The 24,511-nt window shown below is 41.6% G+C and overlaps 1 protein-coding gene across 1 annotated transcript; it reads left to right on the top strand.

Annotated features, from left to right (window-relative positions):
* Positions 1 to 5,463: 5,463 nt before the first annotated feature.
* Positions 5,464 to 23,300, top strand: rnmt (RNA (guanine-7-) methyltransferase). The gene is made up of 11 exons (XM_044172203.1): positions 5,464 to 5,523; positions 10,616 to 10,788; positions 10,877 to 11,006; positions 11,184 to 11,309; positions 14,621 to 14,736; positions 14,904 to 15,085; positions 15,312 to 15,476; positions 15,718 to 15,835; positions 19,492 to 19,593; positions 19,702 to 19,735; positions 23,093 to 23,300. The coding sequence occupies exons 2-11, from the start codon at positions 10,624 to 10,626 to the stop codon at positions 23,128 to 23,130; spliced, it is 1,176 nt and encodes a 391-aa protein (XP_044028138.1). The 5' UTR covers positions 5,464 to 5,523; positions 10,616 to 10,623; the 3' UTR covers positions 23,131 to 23,300.
* Positions 23,301 to 24,511: the final 1,211 nt, after the last annotated feature.

Below are 24,511 nucleotides of genomic sequence, written 5' to 3'. Positions count from 1 at the left end.
TATCATTATTATTGCTGTTATTATTTTTATTAATGTTAATATTGTTACCACTATCATTACCATTACATTACTATTATTTTAAATCTTTACGTGGAATTTGCATTGTGCTACTGTATGTTCACTTTCCTCCTGCTCAGACGACAGTAAAACAGAGAAATACAATTAATAAAGATATTAAATTATCTAAAAGAATGTGAGTCTACTAACTACTACTTACTAACATAAAAAATTATAACATGATTTTATTTTGATGGTTTCTGTCTGATAACATTTTTAAGGATGCAACATATTTCTCAAAATCTCTGATAAAAGTTTATTTAATATTTATGTTGACAGATATGTGATATTATTGTTAATATTGAGTGATAAAACCATCTGTGGAGGTTCTGTTGTAACTTTAGTGTTTAAATGTTAATAATTTTATTCAGTTTGAATCCAACATGTTATAAACTTTAACTTCTTCATGTCTGATTATTGTTTATAGACTCATTAAACAGCTGGGCTAGTGTGACGCAGCAGTGCATTGTGGGATACACTGAGCTCTGAGCTGATGTTAGAATGAACACACCTGTTTACTACCTGCCATCAGGTGAACATGTTTCACCTGTAGATCCGTAGAATTGTGTGAAACCAGCAGCAGGAATCAGGCTGAATCTAAAGCCTGTTCACTGTCATCATGTCAAGTCTGTGAGGCTGCTAGACCACGAGGGGTTAAACTGAGCTCAGGACTGAAGACCTCACTCATTTAAATTATTATAATATTATATTATATTCACATTGAGACATCTTTTACATGGTCACATAATGCTGTGGATTAAAGGTCATTTTCTGAGTGAAGTCTGGTTCAGTCGATCTTTAAACAGTTACTAAAAAAAGCTCCATAGAGCAACTAGAGTTCAAAATATTCATGTCTGTGAATCTTTTCAGACTCATTTGCTGTAAACTCAGACACTTTGAATCTCAGAGTATAAAATAAAGTTGTTTTAATCAGTCGTCAGAGAGAGAGGAATAAATATATTTATATACATTATATTTTTATCGAATATATTCATAAAGCTGTGTGTGAACACAGATCAGTTTTATAAATATAAATCATTGATAATCCTCTCATCAGCTGTTTATTTATCTGTGATTTCACTGTGTCACGTCAGAGCAGCTCCAACACTGGCATCATTAAAGGGCACATTCACATTATTTTAAGCCGCAGACGTTCCTGTAAAGACTTTTGTTCATACTGTATACATCTTAGCGTAGTAATGTGTACCCCTTACGGTTTACTTATATATACCTCTATACATATGTACATTACTGCTTTTTGCACTTCTGGTCAGATGCTAAACTGCATTTCGTTGTCTCAGCACTTTTACACAATAAAGCTGAATCTACCTGTCTTATAGGTAGGTAGCTCTTTATTTAACCTCGAGGGGAAATTTGAGTCTCACAACAGCAGGGATATGTAGGGAATAGAAAATGAATAATAAATAATGAATAGATAAGGAATACAATAAAAAATAGTAAAAAATACTAAGAAAAATATGTAAGATACATGTGCAGTGGTACGCATCAATATAATATAAAATGTATAAAAACTTATAAATCGTGTCCGCATGTATAGTCGGCACAGTGTAGTACGGTACCATCCTGCTGTGGCCTCAGAAACCACAGAGTTGGCTGAGACTGAAGTCGTTACGGCGTTACGTTGGTTCGAAGGAACGCTTCAAACGCTCAGCAGGACGAGACGGTTACTGCCGGTACATGCAGGGGATGAGATGGGTTCTCCAGTATGTTCCTTTAGTCTTTATATTCTGTGTTTTCTCAAATCACATTTAATGTGATTTAAAGGACGTATAACCAAATCACATTCATTCCATTCAAAAGCTAGGAGTTAGCTGTTTATGAATAGTATATATATAAATTATGACCATTTGAACTTATGTAAAGTGTCTGTGAGTGCCCTGAAAGGCGCTCTATAAATAAAATGTAGGCCTATTATTGTCATTATATGAATGATACATATTATATATATAATATAGCCTATGAATTACATAGAAATAACACATTTAATATACATACATATCTGAGATGAAAGCTTTTAAAATGATCACTGAATAAATTAGATGTTTCCATTAAAACATCATCGACCGTCTGAATGTTTGTTTTTACTCTTGAAAACTTTCCGTGACAATGACAGAGTCACAGCGCCACCTGCTGCCCGTTTACTGCCACTACACCTACACGCTGAACTACTACTCTACACTGTAAAAAACACTACGACACCTACACCGTAACACCTACACTGTAAAAAACACTACGACACCTACACTGTGAAAAACACTACGACACCTACACCGTAACACCTACACTGTAAAAAACACTACGACACCTACACCGTAACACCTACACTGTGAAAAACACTACGACACCTACAGCGTAACACCTACACTGTAAAAAACACTACAACACCTACACTGTAACACCTACACTGTAAAAAACACTACGACACCTACACCGTAACACCTACACTGTGAAAAACACTACGACTCCTACACGTAACATCTACACTGTAAAAAACACGACAACACCTACACTGTAAAAAACACTACGACTCCTACACCGTAACACCTACACTGTAAAAACACTACGACTCTTACACTGTAACATCTACACTGTGAAAAACACTACGACACCTACACCGTAACACCTACACTGTAAAAAACACCACGACACCTACACCGTAACACCTACACTGTAAAAAAACACTACGACACCTACACCGTAACACCTACACTGTGAAAAACACCACGACACCTACACCGTAACACCTACACTGTGAAAAACACTACGACTCCTACACGTAACATCTACACTGTAAAAAACACTACAACACCTACACTGTGAAAAAGACTACGACTCCTACACCGTAACATCTACACTGTAAAAAACACTACAACACCTACACTGAGGAAAACACTACAACACCTACACTGTAACACCTACACTGTAAAAAACACTACGACACCTACACCGTAACACCTACACTGTGAAAAACACTACGACTCCTACACGTAACATCTACACTGTAAAAAACACGACAACACCTACACTGTAAAAAACACTACGACTCCTACACCGTAACACCTACACTGTAAAAAACACTACGACTCTTACACTGTAACATCTACACTGTGAAAAACACTACGACACCTACACCGTAACACCTACACTGTAAAAAACACCACGACACCTACACCGTAACACCTACACTGTAAAAAAACACTACGACACCTACACCGTAACACCTACACTGTGAAAAACACCACGACACCTACACCGTAACACCTACACTGTGAAAAACACTACGACTCCTACACGTAACATCTACACTGTAAAAAACACGACAACACCTACACTGTAAAAAACACTACGACTCCTACACCATAACACCTACACTGTAAAAAACACTACGACTCTTACACTGTAACATCTACACTGTGAAAAACACTACGACACCTACACCGTAACACCTACACTGTAAAAAACACCACGACACCTACACCGTAACACCTACACTGTAAAAAAACACTACGACACCTACACCGTAACACCTACACTGTAAAAAACACTACGACACCTACACCGTAACACCTACACTGTGAAAAACACTACGACTCCTACACGTAACATCTACACTGTAAAAAACACTACAACACCTACACTGTGAAAAACACTACGACTCCTACACCGTAACACCTACACTGTAAAAAACACTACAACACCTACACTGTGAAAAACACTACGACACCTACACCGTAACACCTGTACTGTAAAAAACACTACGACTCCTACACCGTAACATCTACACTGTAAAAAACACTACGACACCTACACCGTAACATCTACACTGTAAAAAACACTACAACACCTACACTGTGAAAAAGACTACGACTCCTACACCGTAACATCTACACTGTGAAAAACACTACGACACCTACACTGTAACACCTACACCGTGAAAAAACTGCAACTCCTACACCGTAACATCTACACTGTAAAAAACACTACAACACCTACACTGTGAAAAACACTACGACTCCTACACCGTAACACCTACACTGTAAAAAACACTACAACACCTACACTGTGAAAAACACTACGACTCCTACACTGTAACACCTACACCGTGAAAAAAACTGCAACTCCTACACCGTAACATCTACACTGTAAAAAACACTACAACATCTACACTGTAAAATCAGGAGTCTGGAAATGCTTCTTCTGTCTGAGACACCAGAACTTTTTACTCTGTTTATACATCAGTTTCCAGCTGAATTCAGTCAAACTGTGAGGCGGAAAATACAACCTGAACTATGGCTGGGCGATTGAGTTTTACTTTCAATCAAGATTTTGGCTTTCACCAATTATGAAAACAAGATAATCAAGATAAAATGAGTATTGGCATGTGAGTATTTGTCTTGTGTTATAAATCCATTCATCAACACTAATTTAAACCGGGTACAAATATTATGTTTCATTAAAATAAAAAGTAAAATTACACAAAAAACAAAGGTTAACAGATGAAACATAAATATTTAAATAGGCAGACAGTCACAGTAACACAAATTTAATAATTTTCTTAAATGTGAAGTAAACTGAACCTCTTTGGGTTTTTAGACTGTTTGTGGTACAAAACATTTGAAGACATCAAACTTTTACTATTTCAAAATGTTTTGTAGACAAAATGTTTATTTAGATTAATAAAGAAAACACTCAGACCTCAGTTGTTGTTGTTGTGCAGTCACATGATCAGACAGAACCTAGTTTTAAGAAGAACCACAAAACAACATGTTTCGTGTTTAAGTTTAGGTGTTTAATTTCATATTTCCTCAGTTTATTTTCACAAACAAACAGAGACCCCAAAAAACATAAAATCTGATTTTCTGAAAGATTTCATCCAACAGTCTGTTTTCTGGTTGATCTTATTTATTCACCCAAAAACATCACTGACTGATCAACACTGATGAACTGACTGACACCTGCAGATTTCTTAAAACCAGCAGCTTTTCAGTTTCAAAGTAGAAACTAAAAATAAATTTCTGCTGATTTCTGAGCCGAATTTAACAGTACACTTTAATAACTAAAGTTTAATGTAAACATGTGTTTTATGACTTTTGTAGATTTTCAAATCAACAAGGAAATAATAAATTAAATGATTTCTTTAAGGAGTTTAGTGTCACAGCAGATATGATTGCTCTGCATCACTTAATAATCAAAGTGATCGATAAAGTGATCAATACTGTCAGTCCAACAGTTCCTACAGATTAGTGAGGTCATAACCAAACTGAATACTATATATAATCGATATGTTTATCAGATCAAGGCAATAAACCAAACTTCTCTTCTGAAATACCAGGTTTTTTTTACGTCTTTTTATATCGCCGCCATGTTGTCGCATGTGATGCAGAAATATGACGCAAGCACACCCGGAAGCTACCGAGAGCGCACGCGTCCTGTCTACAGAGCACCGTGAGTTTATTATTTTATTTTTATTAACCTTTAAGACATTTTTCACGTTAACACCGGGTTTAGTTCTTGTTTATTATCAGCTGACACATTTAAATCCAGTTCGTGTTTCCGGCTGGTTCCGGTTTATCTCAGACTGAATGTTTTATTTAACTTGAGGAGTGTTAGCCTGCTCACAGCTAACAGCTAACGTTAGCGGTTCAAACTGAATACATTCTGAATGACATTATAACAGGTTTGTGTGTTTCTCCTGATAGTTTAACTAAACGCAGCTCTGTTTCCTCTGTAAGTCACTGATGTAATAACCAGTCCTCTCCACTGGACCTCCCAGTAACAGTACCGGTCAGACCATTTCTACACAGACCAGTCACATGTTTCTGTTTACTGTTTGTGTTCAGTTCAAGTGCACAGAAATCTGATTAAGAACCAACAGAGACGCTAAACACACACCACCACCACCACCACCACCATCATCACAACTATTATAACAATCTGCTGAGGTCACGACAGTAATTTGAGAGCTGCTGTGATCTATTTATCTGGTTGCATGGGGGAAATTCAAAGAATGTGGGTGTCTGTAATGCTGCCAAGAGCAACAAAAGAGTGTACTACTCGGATCTATAAGTATATATAACCAGAGGTGCAGTGCACCTGTGACACTCGCATGGTTAATCTGAATCAGAATCAGCTTTATTGGCCAGCTATGTGTACACATACATTTTTCATTGCTCTCTATGTACATACACAGAAATAGACATGAATATGGCTAAAACCAAAGGACAACAAGCTCAACAAGGTAGACACCAATAGTCTATTTCAATAGTCTATTTTGCCCCCTTCCGTGCCCGGAGATTTGCAGAGATGTGGGTGAAAGAGGGGCAACACGCCGCAGATGACCCCTCCACAGGAAAGCAGAAAAAGAAGACAGAAGTCCATCGTCAAAGCAGACTGTTTTCTCAATCTGACAAATAGGCATTTTGTGATTATTTCCTATTAAATATTGAAGTTTATAAATAAGTGTTTGGGCACGCCTGGCTGAGTGGCGCTCTCCATGTTACTGAAAGGGGGATTTAATTCTGGCATGTTTAAATTAGCATTTAACCTTTCGTTTTGTTGTGTACGATTGCGTCCCCTATCTGTCCACATGATGAAAGGACAAGGCAAGAGTGAAAATATCGCACTACTTGATGAATTTAATTTTTTATTTTAAATAAATATTCTTGCAAATGCAGTGGTTAAGTTCAAGTTCCAAAATTGTTTTATTAAATTTGGCAGCATGTCTTCAAGTTTCGACGTCGAAACAGATAACCAATAGTCGATTGAGCTAAAAAATCCCATAACCCTGCGAACTGCCGACTTCTAATGTGAACTGCGAACTGCGAGAGAGTGTAGCCATGTTGCTGAAAACCAGCCATGAAAAGTGCATTATTTCTGGCTGCAGTGCATCAAGCAAATCACTGCACAGCCTTCCAAAAGGGAAAAAAGGTCACAGACTAGTGGATGGATTTATTTTTGGAGACTTGCCTCGGCCTGTCCCAAGTCTTTTTGAGAGTGTACAGCACATTTTACACCAGAGTGCATAACGTTACAGAATCAGGGGCTGTACGATGCTGGACGACTATCGAAATAATAATATCGAATATTGAAGAAAGGATCCATTCCAATGATCCGGGACCCTTCCCCAAGCATTGATACGGTGAGTAAAAAACATTTTAATAACGTAGATTACTGAGTTGATGATTTCGTTTTTGCCAAGGGTTAGCTAGCTAGTACATATGTGTGCGAGAACATGGCGTGCTCGCTGTGTGCATGTTATAACATTAGTTTGTGCTGTAACTGTAATGTGACTCCAAAGCAAACACTATGATGGTGTCGCCTACTATTTTAGTTGGTTTGTAATATTGTAAGTCTTGGGCCAAGAGGACTAGATATTGTGAGTGCATCACTATCCGCTGGAGGGAAAGACAGCGTAAACAAACTTATGTTGGTAACTGTAACGTTAAGGGCAGAAAGTTTTGTTAGCAGTTGTATTGAAGAGCAAGGACTTTGCCATTTGCGCGGCCATGACAGTTTTAGGTAGCAGTAGTGTTGTAGCTGCAGTGTGCAGGCCAACGGTAAACCAGCGGAGTGAGGGAGGGGCAGGGTGGACAGAGGTGTGCTGATTGGCGCAGAGCTGGGTGAGCAGGAAAGTGTGACTGTAGCTATGTTATGATCCACATTTTGCAATAAAAATAAATTATGCAGTCCTTGGAGCAAAGCAGAGTTTCTGAACTTTGTGTAGATACATTTTGCTGATTGTAGTGACAGGAATAGTAATATTACCACCCTATCTCCAACCCGACCCATTTCCTAATGTTTATTTAAATGGATCCATTAGACCTTGTTCCCAGGCCAGACCTTCCTGGAGTATTGGCTGCCAGACCAAAGGACACTGAAGAATCACGTCAGAAGTAGAGGTTAATAAAATTGAATGAATGTTTATTTTAGTTTAGCTGCTAAGTTTTATTATTTCCTTTACATTTTTGTTTATAATGGGCAATAGTTCAACTTGGCACACAGTTTGTCATATATGGTTTTGCTATCTGTAATGTTAAAGCTAAAATATAAAGTTTGTAGGTATCCAAATGTTAAATATTGCTTCAGGTTCTCTTGATACTTTTGACTGAGTGCTGGAAATAGTTATTCCCAAATCATATGTCTATGGACTAGGCCTGGGGCGGTATCAGGGTATTACGGTATACCAGGGTATTTAGAAATCCCGAAGGTATGATTTTCAATACGTTCAAAAATGTAATTACCTTGAAATTAGTACTGTGATCACTACAGACCTACATGCTTCTCCTTAATTCAAGACCAGATTTATCTGCAGTTGTATGTGGTTGGCACTGATAAAACATCATGACAGTATAATGTACAAGTAACACTGACTCTGCCATGTTTTGCAGGTTATCTTAGTGACCCGATGAACTTCGTGTTTGTAAGGTGTTCCTGGACCCACCAGACTCCTCACAGTCTGAGAAACCATCAGAGGAGGAAGTTATTGCTGGGCAGGTGTTGTGCTTCAGTCAAGGCCTGACGATAACACAGCGTCCAGCAGCATCAGGAAGTCTCTAAATCCACAGCACACGTCAGGATGACCACTGTGACCCGAGAGCTCCAGTACCAGCTGACACAAGAAACCCTTTACCCCGATGGAGGACATGATCTGGACTTTTTACATAAAAGTTACAGCTTTTCCACTCTGTGCATTATATATACACTGTTTTTATATTTCCATTGCATTGGCTATGAATAAAGTTTATTTTAAAGGAGAGATTTGGTCATTGTTAAATTTAGTAGTAGGGGTCCTGTGGTATTAGAGAAATATACCATGTTCTTTCACAAATGTTTTTACGAAAATCTTATTTGATTTCATGCATGTAGATGTGTCAAAAAGCCTTGTCCATTTAACAGCTGCCTATGAAAATGTGAGTTTTGCTAGTAATCCTTTACTACAGGTAGTAAATAGTGACTGTAAGCAACACAAGACATTTCTCTGTTTCACAGTCAAACTCTATTATGGTGTTGACAAATCAATACAAGTTATACATTCTCTACAGTATTTTGCAAGGATATCAAACAGAATCTGCAGCTTTGACAAATTTTAAAACATAAATATGGTTAATTTTCTGACAAGTAAAATAGCAATTTACTTTGTAAGTATTCCACCTTAAGTTATGTTGACATGGTACAGCATGAAGCCTATTGGTGTCACTGGTCTGATGTAACATGTGTACATAGAGGATAACACGGGTGGCTACAGCCATCACTATACTATTATTTTGATAATATTTATTAGGTGTGTTTTTACTAGACATAATTACTTGACTAATGATAAATATCTTCTTTTTGTTTCATATCATACTTTCCACCCAACATTACAAGCTAACGCGTTACGTATCTCTTCACAATGGCCTCTACTTCACTGGGCTCTGTAGGTCATTTCTGATAAATGTCCCTGTAAAGACGAACTTAAAGCAGAGTGTACGCTTTAGAGCCTTTATGCATAAATACTACGCTAACATTTTATAACAGACATATAAATAGCAGTATTTACCTGAGGAAAATGTCAGGGAAACCTGTAATCTTGATTGCCAATGTTGTTCATTTGCCCACTATTTCGGGTCAGATTCCCGCTCGAACATGCTGTTGTGAAGTTTTTGGTTTAGAAGCGGTTATTGTGGTGATATTCACGGTAGAAGTGCAACTGTTAGCCACAGTGATTCCCTGGCGGTAAAAACACTGGCAGAGCTGATGCGGACGTTAGTGGGCGGTGCCTATGGGAGCTGACCAATCGGAGCAGACTGGGCTTCTCGGAAGGGGGGCCTTAAAGAGACAGGCACTAAAACGGTGTGTTTCACACAGAGGCTGAAAAGAGGTACTGCAGCAATAGGCAGTATAAGAAAAATAATGTGTTTCTATATAGACTATGAAGTCTATATAGGCCCACTGTGGTTAGTGATTTATTTTCATGAGTAAAAACGTTTCAGAAACACCCCACAAATCACACCTTCGTTACTGGGCAACAAGCAGCTTGGAGCTTAAAAAATATAGCTTTTCTGTGTAATAAAATAAATAAAATTTTACAAAATAAAAATTTGAATTTAAGCTAAACAATAAATTATATATACTGAGGCAACAAAAATCAATTCCAGTAGATGGAACAAAACTCAATTCTCAATCCAACTTTAGAGACTATAAAAACTGCAACAAAAAAAGCCTATAGCCAGAATATTGTTGTCATTTACGCTCCTGATAGTTTCTGTTTCCTCTGTTTCGCCAAGGGCCGGGCCCATCCACACATGCAGCATAGCAGATAACGGTGTCGGTACTGGTTACAAAGAGGCTCGGTATTGAACGACACGCTAATGTGCTGACGGATTCTGTGTTTTTGTGTGTTTAGCTGAGCTAGACCAGAGAATATGCAGTTAAAACAGACCAGTGATGCTGTTTTTCCCTCATTGTTCTCCGTGAAGTTTGCAGTAACTGAGATAAGTATATAAACCTGAGACATGTTTAACTATCATCTCTTGATCTCTTGTTTGTGTGATTTCAGTGTGAACGATGGAGCTTCAGTCTGTCAGGACAGAAACAGTGAAGGAGGAAGAAGAGAGACGGAGGGGAGGAGAGGGGGAGGAAGGAGTGACTCCAGGAGGAGGAGGAGGAGGGCAGAAGGCGGGGATGAAGAGGAGACATGAGGAAGAAGAGGCCTCACCTACCAAGAAGCTGGTAGATTTACTGACTGATTATCAATCACTCTGATGGATCTGATAGATTATTGATGGTCTGAAGTTATTATGTGTTATTGATCTGTCAGGTGATGGATCACAGTGTGAAGGTGGCGAGTCACTACAACAGCCTGCAGGAAGTTGGTCTGGCTGCACGTAGTCGAAGCAGAATCTTCTTCATGAGGAACTTCAACAACTGGCTGAAGAGCGTCCTGATCGGTAACTGATAATTAATCAGTACAATACATCAGTCCTCATTGATCAGATGTTATCAATACCACATACATATGCAGATAAAGATCAGGCTATCACCGCTTTTTACAGAAGAAAAACACCTTAACACACCTGACAAACACTGAAGTTTTTTTTTTGATTGGCTGTTTGTTTGATTGACAGGTGAGATCCTGGAGCAGGTGCGGGGGGCGGGGCCTCAGCAGGTGTCTGTGTTGGACCTCGGCTGTGGGAAAGGAGGAGACCTGCTGAAGTGGAGGAAAGGAGGGATCAATCACCTGGTCTGTGCAGGTAATCGTTCATTGATTAATTGTTACCATCAGATTTCTCCAGGTTCACACACCTGTCAGGGGCTCACCTGTCAGAGACAGGTGCTAGTCCATAGCTATTCCACAGAACCTCTACATCTTACAACAAGAACAAGGAATGATATCTTCTAGAATCTCTTAGACCCCATCAGTCTGGTCTGGTTTCATAGCAGGACCCTCTGGTCCTCATACTTCTGGACCCATCCATTGTGTTGAACCCAGTGAACCACCTGACCCTCCTCTCCACCCTTAAGGGTTAGGTGTCTCAGACTCTCAGGCTGACATGGAAAGGATAAGTGTCTGAACCACACAGTCTGATAACAGGAGGTCCACACGCCTCAGTCCTAGTCCTGTTATATTCACATGACTTCTCCTACCACTGCTATGCTGACGACACCCAGCTATTCTTCTCATTACCCCATCTGACCCTCAGGTGGAGTCACAAAACGCTGCTCACCTGGCAGATATCTTAGAGTAGACCACCTAAAGCTCAACCTGGACCAGACTGAGCTTGTGTTTCTTGCTCACAAATATGCTAATCACTATGACAACACTGTGGTGATGTCAGCTTGGACTCTTGTGTGACCCTTAGTGACAAACTGTTTGTTGTTTTCAACATGGCAGCAGCAGCTCTGTAGATTCCTTATGTTCAACATCAGTACAATATTACCCCTTCCTCACATGGAACACAGCCCAGGTGCTCATCCAGGTACTTGATATCTCCCACCTGGACTACTGCAACCCCTCCTCACTTTCTGCCACCAGACCTCTGTAGCTAGTCCCCAGACCTCTACAACTAGTCCATCTACCTCTACAACTAGTCTCCAGACCTCTACAAGTCCCTCTTCCTCTGCAGCTAGTCCCCAGACCTCTACAACTAGTCCATCTACCTCTACAACTAGTCTCCAGACCTCTATGAGTCCCTCTTCCTCTGCAGCTAGTCCCCAGACCTCTACAACTAGTCCATCTACCTCTGCAGCTAAATAAGCTTTCTAGTTTGATTAATCCCCAGTGGTGAAACCTATTTCCCACCAAATCAACTCATACAGACAACTAACAACATAGACATTGCATTCACAGTACACAACAAATAAATAAATAAATAAATAATACCATAAAAAGCCATTTGAGACATGATTAATAGCTGAAAGGTGCTATGGATCTGGACTAGGGCTGCACAAATAATCAAAATATTATCGAAATTGCAATATGGCCATGTGCAATATCGAAATTGCAGAAGCTGCAATTTTTTGATGAAGGTAAAATGTGTGACAAAACAGCAATATAATGAAGTACTGTGCTGCAGAAATGGCCAGGCCTATAAATCTTGTTCTCCAGATGTAAGAAAACATTCAATTTAATTCAATTTTATTTATATTGCGCCAATTCATAACAGAAGTTATCTCATTACACTTTTCCTATAGAGCAGGTCTAGACTAGACATATTAATATTAACATGTTTGTTTGGTACAGAGATTGCTCTCCACCTGTTTAATTCATACTCCACATCAATAGGGGGCAGCATATTATATATCAGGTCACAACTGCTGCTAACTGCCATTAGCTAGTTAGCTCAGTTAGCCGTACAGCTAACTTAGCGGTTCTATTGGCTGACTGACAAATCTGTCCTTCAACCCTTTCCTTATATTTACGCTTTACCTGTTTGATTATTGCTTTCAGCTCCTTTTGAACAATTTTACTCTTATCTTTGCTGCTGGTCCCCAGACCTCTGTGGCTGGTCCCCAGACCTCTGTGCCTGGTCCCCAGACCTCTGTGGCTGGTCCCCAGACCTCTGCATCCCAGACCTCTGTGACTGGTCCCCAGACCTCTGTGGCTGGTCCCCAGACCTCTGCATCCCAGACCTCTGTGGCTGGTCCCCAGACCTCTGCATCCCAGACCTCTGTGACTGGTCCCCAGACCTCTGTGGCTGGTCCCCAGACCTCTGCATCCCAGACCTCTGTGGCTGGTCCCCAGACCTCTGTGACTGGTCCCCAGACCTCTGCATCCCAGACCTCTGTGGCTGGTCCCCAGACCTCTGTGACTGGTCCCCAGACCTCTGCATCCCAGACCTCTGTGGCTGGTCCCCAGACCTCTGCATCCCAGACCTCTGTGGCTGGTCCCCAGACCTCTGTGACTGGTCCCCAGACCTCTGCATCCCAGACCTCTGTGGCTGGTCCCCAGACCTCTGTGACTGGTCCCCAGACCTCTGTGACTGGTCCCCAGACCTCTGCATCCCAGACCTCTGTGGCTGGTCCCCAGACCTCTGTGGCTGGTCCCCAGACCTCTGTGACTGGTCCCCAGACCTCTGCATCCCAGACCTCTGTGGCTGGTCCCCAGACCTCTGTGGCTGGTCCCCAGACCTCTGTGACTGGTCCCCAGACCTCTGCATCCCAGACCTCTGTGACTGGTCCCCAGACCTCTGCATCCCAGACCTCTGTGGCTGGTCCCCAGACCTCTGTGACTGGTCCCCAGACCTCTGCATCCCAGACCTCTGTGGCTGGTCCCCAGACCTCTGTGACTGGTCCCCAGACCTCTGTGACTGGTCCCCAGACCTCTGCATCCCAGACCTCTGTGACTGGTCCCCAGACCTCTGTGACTGGTCCCCAGACCTCTGCATCCCAGACCTCTGTGACTGGTCCCCAGACCTCTGTGACTGGTCCCCAGACCTCTGCATCCCAGACCTCTGTGACTGGTCCCCAGACCTCTGCATCCCAGACCTCTGTGGCTGGTCCCCAGACCTCTGTGGCTGGTCCCCAGACCTCTGTGACTGGTCCCCAGACCTCTGCATCCCAGACCTCTGTGGCTGGTCCCCAGACCTCTGTGGCTGGTCCCCAGACCTCTGTGACTGGTCCCCAGACCTCTGCATCCCAGACCTCTGTGACTGGTCCCCAGACCTCTGCATCCCAGACCTCTGTGGCTGGTCCCCAGACCTCTGTGACTGGTCCCCAGACCTCTGCATCCCAGACCTCTGTGGCTGGTCCCCAGACCTCTGTGACTGGTCCCCAGACCTCTGTGACTGGTCCCCAGACCTCTGCATCCCAGACCTCTGTGACTGGTCCCCAGACCTCTGTGACTGGTCCCCAGACCTCTGCATCCCAGACCTCTGTGACTGGTCCCCAGACCTCTGTGACTGGTCCCCAGACCTCTGCATCCCAGACCTCTGTGACTGGTCCCCTCTCGCTTTGTACAAAAGGGTCTTAGAAATCAATGCACTGTAATTGATTTTAGTGCTAATAATGTTCTGCAGATGTTGTGACAACATAAAATAATAATCAATAATGTTTTTATTTTCAGATATAGCGGGAGTGTCTGTGGAACAGTGTCAGAGTCGGTACGAAGACATGAAGAAGAAAAGTCACGTTAACGAGAAAATCTTCAGCGCTCAATTTATCACAGCAGACTGCACCAAGGTAGAACTACAATACCTAGATCAGTTCATCACCGCAGATTAAACCAAATATTTATTATTTCCTTTGTTTCCCCTCTGGGTCTCCGTAGTTTCTTCTCACACTTTGTGAATCACTTTCAAACAGTAGAAATGTTACTGTAACTCCTTTTAACTTTCCTGTGTGCACAGGAGGTTTTGTCAGAGAAGCTGGATGACCCTGAGCTGATGTTTGACATCTGCAGCTGTCAGTTTGTTTATCATTACTCGTTTGAGAGCGAACAGAAGGCCGACATGATGCTGAGAAACGCCTGCGAGCGTCTGAAACCTGGAGGTTTCTTCATCGGAACGACTCCAGACGCCTTTGAACTCGTGTAAGAACAACAAACATTTATCCATAACACTACGCTGTGTTTCCTGCTGCATCCATGCTGCCTTCAGTCTGTGAAATTATCACATGATGAATTTAAAACTGTCTGAACCTGTGGAGAGTTAATGTGACTCTGAATGTCTATCTGGAAATATACAAAGATTAGTTAAGAATGACAGTCAATGACTCTCATCTCTCCTTTTTCTTCTTTTGCTGCTCCTCTTCGACAGTAAACGTTTGGAGGCGTCGGACTCTCTGTCGTTTGGTAACGAGGTTTTTAAAGTTTCCTTTCAGTCCAAAGGTGTCTATCCTCAGTTCGGATGTCAGTATCACTTCAGCCTGGAGGACGTTGTCAACGTTCCAGAGTTCCTCGTCTACTTTCCTCTTCTTGAACAGTAAGATTTTATTTTTAATAGTGATTTAATAGGGCTGTTTCATTGCTGTTTCAGGACTGTTTTAATGCTGGAGAGGTCTGTTCAGAAGACTTTTGACTAACGAGTAAAACAAACAACTGCTGACTAAAATCTGAGCAGCCCTTAACTGTAAAACTAGTGTAAAACTCCTTTTAAAGAGTGTGACTCCACTTTATTGACTCTAGTGTAAAGACTCTACTGTTCTTGTCTCTCTCTGTTTCAGCATGGCGAAGCGTTACAACATGCGTCTGGTGTTGAAGCAGAGATTCTCTGAGTTCTTTAATGAGAAAGTGAAAAAGGAGCATCATTGCAGTCTCATGATGAAGATGATGGCTCTGGAGGTAAAACTTATCAATAAATAATCAATAATAAACATCGGCTCTGGCGGTAAAAAAACTTAATTATCAATCAATAATCAATCATTAGCATTGGATTTGGATTTGGTGAGCCTTTGTTTCGGAATTGTGTTGGAGCCGGGTATACCTGCTTGCTGTGGTTTTGTTTTTTGTTTATCAGTTTATGTATCATAAACAACAATAAAAACATAGAAATAAATTTAATCTGCATTTTGTTCAGATGAACATCAAACAAACACGTCAGATATATAATTTGCACAATTAATGTGCAGTTAACATGCAGTAATTGTGTTTAACATGTAGATGTAGATGTCATTTCTGCGTAGTGAACGTGTACATTTTTAAAGGCAGAATAAGTAATAATAATAATAATAATAATAATAAAACTTTATTTATAGAGCACTTATCAGAACAAAGTACAAAGCGCTTCACAACAGGAGAAATAAAACACCACAGTGAATGACGAAATATAAAGCAATAAAATAAACAGTTCAGGTAAAATCAGGATCTGCTTTCAGATAACAATGCGTTTTGAGACGAGACTTAAACGAAGACTCTGACTGACTCTGTCCCCCTTAGTTTCCATCCTGGACTCAGGAACAGACAGGAGACCCCTGCCCGAAGATCTCAGACTATGTGAAGGTTCATAAGGGATTACAAGGTCTAAAATATAATCTGGAGCCATGAAGAGCCTTAAAAGTAATCAACAAGATCTTAAAATCAGTCCTGAAACCAACAGGGAGCCGATGTAAAGAGGCTGAACCAGGTGTGATGTGGTTGCACCTCTGGGTCCTGGTTTACAGCCGAGCAGCTGAGTTCTGTACAGTCTGCAGTCTGTCAGAGTTTTTAGATTAAGACGAGTGAACAGGCTGTTACAATAATCGAGGCGTGAGGAGATAAAAGATGTACAACAGTTTCTGCATCACTAAGATTTAAAATGGGTCGGATTGTTGCGATGTTTCTGAGGTGATAGAAACATGTTTGGACAAGCTCAGTGATGTGTTCCTCAAAACATAAACTGCTATCAAACAGGACACCAAGATTTCTTGCAACAGGCTTGATATGTTGCGACAGGTTACCTGTAGATGGCAGTATTTGTTTAGTGATGTGTTGGAGCCCAATGAGCTGAAGAAAATTTAGTAAAGAAAAAGTAGGATTTGTCGGTTGCTGTTTGTAAGGACACGATTCAAAGTTGGCCCCTCCTCCCCAGGTCAGAGCGAGAGAGAAAGCTAGAGAATGAATGAAGAGAGGGAGGGGCGTTAGCAAGAAGAAAGCAGTGAATCAGATAAATAAAACGTTATTTTCTGATTGTTTCACGGCAGTTATGTTCTAAAGCACAAATAAAATCTCCCACACCTCCGCACAACCCTGCAGGAAGGAGCCAGCTTCATCCTGTTGTTGGGCCTCACCACGTGTGGGGAACAAAGAAAGGCCTGCTTGAGAGAGTTGAACCCTTGACCAGGGGTCCTGTTTGTGAAACAAGTTGGAACTAGTAGAAACAGCGCTGAATCTCCTCAAGTCTGTTAATTCACACCTGAGTGTGAGATTGACTTGAATCCAAACCCTCGATTTCTCCTGGACGAGCCATCACAGGAGCGCAGGGATCCCAGATGACGTCATAATGCCTATAAATTCAGAGCGCACTGGTCACTCTCTGCCTTTTCCATTGTGACTTCGGTTGCTGCAGGGGACACTCAACGTTGAACTTTGAAAATTCCTAGGTCAAAGTCTCTACTCGCTGGATGAGAAACGTCTTATGTTCGTTGAACACCCTTTGGATCTTAAACGAGATTGTTATACTCCACATAACAGTCTCCTGCACCTGCAGAAGGAAGATACGGATTTCCCGTTTTCTTCACAGAGGAAGGCATAACCTCCGACACGCTTCCTCCGCACCAAGTCGACTCCGCTGCCTCCCTCCTCGAGGGACATCTTTGCCGTTGAAACCGCAGACAAAGCGGCATCCTGGGCCACTGTTGGTATCTGAGCCTGAAAGTATTCCGCCGGATAATTCCCAACAGACTGAACTCATCAAATCGCTATCAAGAAGCAATATCAAGTAAGAAGCCTGTGTCTGGGCAGAGATAGGTTTATAACTTATTTTTACCTGAGCTGTACCTGAGTTTTACGAATTCGCGCATTTTGGATCTTCGTGTGACGACCACCCACGTGGTCACGTCTGCCATATTCCTCATGTTTGCGGATTGTTTATTGTGTTTAGAGTAGATGATAGTGGTTTGTTGGTTTAAGTTATTGATTGGTGCTAAAGTTTAAATAAACTTAAAATAAACTCTATTGTACCTTTTTTAAAAAGTAGTTGCCTGTGGTTATTTTGTGTATGTGTTGCAACAACAGCTGGTTGTGACAGTCAGTGCTCGGATTCACCCTTCACTGTCCACCTTATTAATGTAAAATAGTACTTAAAATATTGACATTTTAAAGTGGATAGCCACTTTTTGAGACTGTTTTCACATTTTGGTTATTGGTCGTACCCCGTAATTATTAATCCATATTAATAATTTTGAAACATTAATGTATTAGTATTAATAAATATTTTCAATATTTGCTAATAACCAAACCTGCGCCACCAGATCCCAATACTGGCCGCTGCTGTGTGTGTGTGTGTAGCTCAGACCTGACCTATCTCCACACTTCGTTTTAGCGCTGTGCCAGTGCCGGAGATACATCTATGACACAGAAAGCAGAAGAGAGAGACGGAGACGGCGATGTAACCTGGTCGCTACGTTTTTATAGAGTCCCAACCTCACACTCTGCATGCTGCTATTGGCTGGGGGCTACACACCACTGCCCAAACGTTGACACCCAGAAACGTCCTGAACACAGCAAACTAAGAAACTAAGAAACTACAGGCAGAGGGCAGCAGCTCTGCAGATACAGACACCACACACTTCTAGTGGGTCATAAGTGATGATCGAGAGGGATTATTTTTGTATGAACCTATACATTGTTTTGTAGGAAAATCCTACTTATTCTGCCTGTGGTTTATATGCATTTAATGTGTGAATTACCCATGTACTGTATAAAAACATGGACGTAGTGTCCGTGACGTCACCCATAGGTTTCTGAAGAGCCATTTTGAACCTCAAAGTGGGCGGCTCCTGGCTGCTTTGGCCATCGCCCTCTTGGCAGTGCCTGACTCGGGTAATCAAAAAATGGGCAAAGACGTGGAGCTGAGGCGGCCGAATGAAGCCTGGTTGATGAACCACCTAGCGGCAAGCCACCTGATAGGGCACTCATAGCAGCCACGTCCTTAATTATGCATAACTTATAAGCCTTAATATAATTTAAATGGGTGAGTTATAAAGAAAAAATCACCCCCTCACAGTTGTCATGAAGGGGGAAATTAGCTATAGAGACCAAAACCATTTTTTTGTACCAGGCCGTAAACATGTTTATTTCTGCTGTAAAGCTGGGCATTTTAACATGGGGCTCTATGGGGACTGACTGGCTTTTGGAGCCAGCCTCAAGCGGCCATTCGATGAACTGCAGCTTTTTACACTTCCGCGTTTGCTTCATTTTTGAGCCCCGGAGGTTGCCACTTGGAATTAAGATGTATTTACCATGCAGTTAATATGAAATTACTGTGTAGTTAATATGTTGAACTTTTTGTATATTTTCAGCCGTTTCCCATTGAGGATGGAGGTCGACAGGCTACAGACAGCAGAGGAGAGTACTGCCATGCCAAAGAGCACTGTAGCAGAGCTGGAGTCAAACTACCACTGGTGGGTCTTCTGACAGCACACAGTTCGAGTATGGTTCCCACTGATTCAATCTGGTTTTGCCTGGTTAGGTCCTGTTTGATCTAACAGTGTTTGTTTGTTTGTGTGCAGGGCACTCTGAGCAGATCTGAGTGGGAAGCCACCAGTAAGTTTCTTTAACGTTAATTTCACTGTTATAGTTTAATCAGTTTAATCTTCATCTTAACTTCAGGGATACAGTTTAATATTTAAGGTACAATGTACATTTATTTGTCATTCTACAACATAGGGCTGCACAATGCAAATTCCACATAGAATTTTAAAACAATTTTATTTATATAGCGTCAGCTCACAACAGAAGTTATCTCACTGCACTTTTCCTATAGAGCAGGTCTAGACCGAACTCTTTATATTATGTACAGAGACCCAACAATTCCCACCATGAGCAAGCATTTGGCCAGAGTGGCAAGAAAAAAACTTCCTTTTAACAGAAAGAAACCTCAGGCAGAACCAGACTCAATGGTGGGCTGCTATCCGCCGCTGCCGTGTTAGGTTGAGAGAGAGAGAGGGGGAGAGACAGAGGGATAGAAGGGGGTGGAGAGGGAAGCATAATGCAAATTCCACCTAGAATTTTAAATCATAACAATGTAATGGTAGTGGTAATATTAATATTAATAAAGTAATAATATTGGGAATGATAGTCATTGGAATAATAATGACAATAATAGTAACAAAGCCAATAACAACAACTGTAGTAGTAGTTATCGAGCAGGAACACGGGGGCAGCAGGTGGCCCACAACCACAGATCCAGACTCTGCAGGAACACGGGGGCAGCAGGTGGCCCACAACCACAGATCCAGACTCTGCAGCTCTGGAGGCAGAAATACCTGCTGAAAGCGACAGAAGGAGAGAGGAGAGAAACAAGAAAGCACAGAACTACGGGAGAGAGAAGATGTCGAGTTAGTAACATGCAGTAATGAGATAAAAATGCACACAGATGGAGAGGGAGAGGAGGAGAGAGGAGAGAGGTGCATCATGGGAAGTCTCCCGGCAGTCTAGGCCTATAGCAACATAACTAAGGGATTGTTCAGGACTCACCCAAACCAGCCCTAAGCGTACTCTTAAATGTGGAGATGGTGTCTGCCTCCCGAACCCAAACTGGGACCTGATTCCACAGGAGAGGAGCTTGATAACTGAAGGATCTGGCTCCCGGTCTACTTTTGGAGACTCTAGGAACCACAAGTAACCCTGCATCCTAGAAGCGCAGTGTTCTAGTCGGGTAATAAGGTATTATGAGCTCTTTAAGATACGATGGTGCCAGACCATTAAGAGCTTTGTAGGTGAGGAGAAGGATTTTAAATTCTATTCTGGATTTTACAGGGAGCCAGTGCAGAGAAGTTAATATTGGTGAAATATGATCTCTTTTCCTAGTTCTTGTCAGTACACGTGCCGCAGCATTTTGGATCAACTGGAGAGTCTTAAGGGACTTATTCGGGTGGCCTGATAATAAGGAATTGCAATCCAGCCTTGAAGTAACAAACGCATGCACTAGTTTTTCGGCATCATTTTGAGACAGGATGTGCCTGATTTTTGCAATGTTACGTAGGTGAAAGAAGGCAGTCCTTGAAGTTCATTTCATGTGGGAGTTAAAGGACAAATCCTGATCAAAGATTCCTTACGGTGGTGCTGGAGGCCAGGGCAATGTCATCTAGAGCAACCATATCTTCAGATAATGTGTCTCGGAGGTGTTTGGGGCCAAGTACAATAACTTCAGTTATTTCAGAGTTTAACATCAGAAAGTTGCAGGTCATCCAGGTTTTTATGTCCTTAAGGCATGCTTGAAGTTTAGCTAACTGGTTAGTTTCATCTGGCTTGATCGATAGATATAATTGGGTATCATCTGCATAACAATGAAAGTTTATGGAGTGTTTTCTAATAATATTGCCTAAAGGAAGCATATATGAGGTGAATAGAATCGGTCCAAGCACAGAACCTTGTGGAACTCCGTGACTAACTTTAGCGTGCACGGAGGACTCACCGTTAACATGTACAAACTGAGATCGATCTGATAGATGGGATTTAAACCAGCTTAGTGCGGCTCCTTTAATGCTAATTACATGTTCCAGTCTCTGTAATAGGATGTGAGGGCCAGTTATGGTTTGACCCTTTTACAGTGTCGTCTCCCCCAATCATCACAACACTCCACAGGACAAGAACTGGAATAGTATTTCCATACAATGAGGAAATTTGCAATAACATCTGTATATAATGTGCAAAAATATCTTTTATAAGGTGCAATAGCATTTGGTACAATGTACGATAGTAGCTTCTGATATGCCACTTCTTTTTATTTCTTTTTTACTTCTTTTTATTACGTATTACATTTCCTGTTGTGCATTTTTTGAATTCGTGTCTCGGGGAATCTAAACAGCAGCATCAAAAACAGTGGTGAACTCTATGAGCAGATAATATGGTCGACATCTTAACATTACAATCTTGACATCTGGGGTACATGGTCCAGCAACTTTGACTACATGTGAGCACCAAGCATCATTGATGTAAACACAGTCCGCCTTGTCAGAGTCTTGTGTTCTGTCGGCATGGAACATGGTCCGAGTGCAATAGCTTGATCCGGGATGTTGTGATGCAGCCAGGTCTCTGATTTCTCTTTGCTGAGTCTTACATCATCCATTTTATTTTCCTGCGACCAGACATTAGCCAGAAGTAGGCTGGGTTGTGGAATAGCCTTAGGAGGGTTAGCTTAGCTCTTATTCTAGCTCTCTTCCTTCTCTCCCTGGGGCGATCACACTGTTTGCGATGACGTTTGGTCCGGCTGATCTGGTTGAATGGTCGGAAGATGTGAGCAGAGATCATCTCAAGGTCCACTGCGCTTAATCCAATCCCTGCGCTTCCTTTTCCAATGTTGATGAGTGTATCTCTGTCATATTTAATACATGCTTCAGTAATAAAGACAAAAAAATAACAAATTAAAACAAATATGTAGCAAAGTTTGAGGGAGCTAGTCGCCACATCTGCAGGTAACTTCACTGTATTCACTTTCCTCCTGCTAACCCCTAACCCTAGACCTGCTCTATATGAAAAGTGCAATGAGATCATTTCTGTTATGAATTGGTGCTATATAAATTAAATTGAATCGTTACAGTTTAATCCTCACGTTAACTTCACAGTTTAATCGTCATGTTTCTCGTCAAGCCAGTATCTTGGTTCAGATCTGAGTTCTATCACAGAAACTGGTGATGGAACAGATCCACACTTTGTTAATCCAGAGGTGATAGAAACCTGGTGCCTTCATCATCCTCCTGTGATGAAGATGAGCAGTTATGACTGAGGTTTAGAGAATGACTGAGATATTCAGGGGTTAAAACAAACCTGCAGAATAACCAGGTGACTTCAAACATTTACACATACTGAATGTAATGGATGACTGAGTCCTGACTCAGTTAAATCACTTTCTGTTTATAATGAACTAAAACCTTCACCTGTCTTCTCTGTTCCGTCCAGGTATCTACCTGGTGTTTGTCTTTCAGAAGATGTCCTGATGCTCAAGCTCTTCTTGGGTTTTTGATCTTGCTTGCTGCTCACCAGCTCACCTGCTCTCCATCTTGTGTTTGTACAGTGTTTATCTGTTTTCTTTTCAAGTCAGTTTTTGATAAACTATGAACTGTGTTGGGTTTTTTGTCGAAATGAATTAAAACTAAATTTAAACCTAGTTCTTGTCTTTTTCTTCATCGGAACAAACAGTGAGAACAATAAAGTTTCTCTTTTGTTTTAGAACATTTAATTTACTTTATTTTAGTTCATATAGGGATGAAAATTGAACAACTCAATGAGTAAAACTCATGGTGATGGATGGACCGTGGTACGCCACGGCAGAGGACGTCGTCAATCCCTTGAACGTTATCGTCAACGTACGAACTATGGCGGATATCACCATCAATCCACCTTTGATGGGGGGGGGGGGTCACCGAGGGAAGGACCGTGCACCTCCTGCCTCCCACTTTGTTGGGGGTCAGGTTCAGTTCCCCTATCCTAACCCTAACCCTTTTTTGTGGTTGAATGGGAAATCTCAGCTTTGGCATCTTACTCCAAAAGGCCTTTACATTATTATATGTTCGTGGATGATATCTGGGGTGTGTGGACACATTCAAGTAAAGAATTTAATGTATTTTTGAGCACTCTGAACAATCACAATTGTTGGTGACCCCCAGCACGGTCCTTCCCCCGGTAGACTGGCAGAGATGTTGACGCTTTGATGGTCCGAGCAAGAATGAAAGAAAAAAAAAAGCCTCTGCGCTCTATTTATACCCTCCTTTGTAAGTTGCTTTAACTTTGGTTTGTGTTATAAGTTTGTACTTGTGTTTTACAATTTGTGTTTTAGCCACTTGTTTTAACCCCTTATGTCAATATATATATTTTTAATTCAAAATTAAACAGATTTTAATATTGTATATAATCAAAGATGGGGTGCACGGTGGAAGAGCGGCTAAAGCTCCTGCCTCCCAATAAGGAGATCGTGGGTTCGTGGGATCGATTCCCGGACCAGACCAACATCACACAATCTCTCTGGGTGGAGTCTGCATGTCCTCCCCGTGTTACCGTGGGTTCTCTCCGGGTTCTCCGGCTTCCTCCCACCGTCCAAAGACATGCATGTGTAGGTTAATTGATAACTCTAAATTGCCCGTATTGAATGAATGTGAGAGTGAATGGTTGTCTGTCCTTGTCTGTGTCTGTGTTAGCCCCTGCACGAAGTTGGCCACTGTCCAGGGTGTACCCTGCCTAAGGCCCAAAGTCACTGGGATAGGCTCCAGTCACCCGCGACCCCTAACGGGACTAAGCGGTAGAAAATGGATGGATGGATGGATATAATCAAAGATGAAATAATAGTTTTTATTTAAAATATATTTATGTATTTTAAGTCTA

Source organism: Siniperca chuatsi, linkage group LG17 (genome assembly GCF_020085105.1).
Source record: "Siniperca chuatsi isolate FFG_IHB_CAS linkage group LG17, ASM2008510v1, whole genome shotgun sequence".
Taxonomy (NCBI): Eukaryota; Metazoa; Chordata; class Actinopteri; order Centrarchiformes; family Sinipercidae; genus Siniperca; species Siniperca chuatsi.
Note: the sequence above shows the minus strand (reverse complement) of the source record. Positions and strands in the feature narration are given on the sequence as shown.

What these genes read in the sequence shown, in the direction of transcription:
- rnmt (XM_044172203.1), top strand. Translation starts at nt 10,624, where the DNA reads ATGGAGCTTCAGTCTGTCAGGACAGAAACAGTGAAGGAGGAAGAAGAG. An exon ending in CCTCACCTACCAAGAAGCTG is followed by an intron (nt 10,789 to 10,876) that starts GTAGATTTACTG and finishes TTGATCTGTCAG; the next exon opens with GTGATGGATCACAGTGTGAA. An exon ending in CAATCACCTGGTCTGTGCAG is followed by an intron (nt 11,310 to 14,620) that starts GTAATCGTTCAT and finishes TTTTATTTTCAG; the next exon opens with ATATAGCGGGAGTGTCTGTG.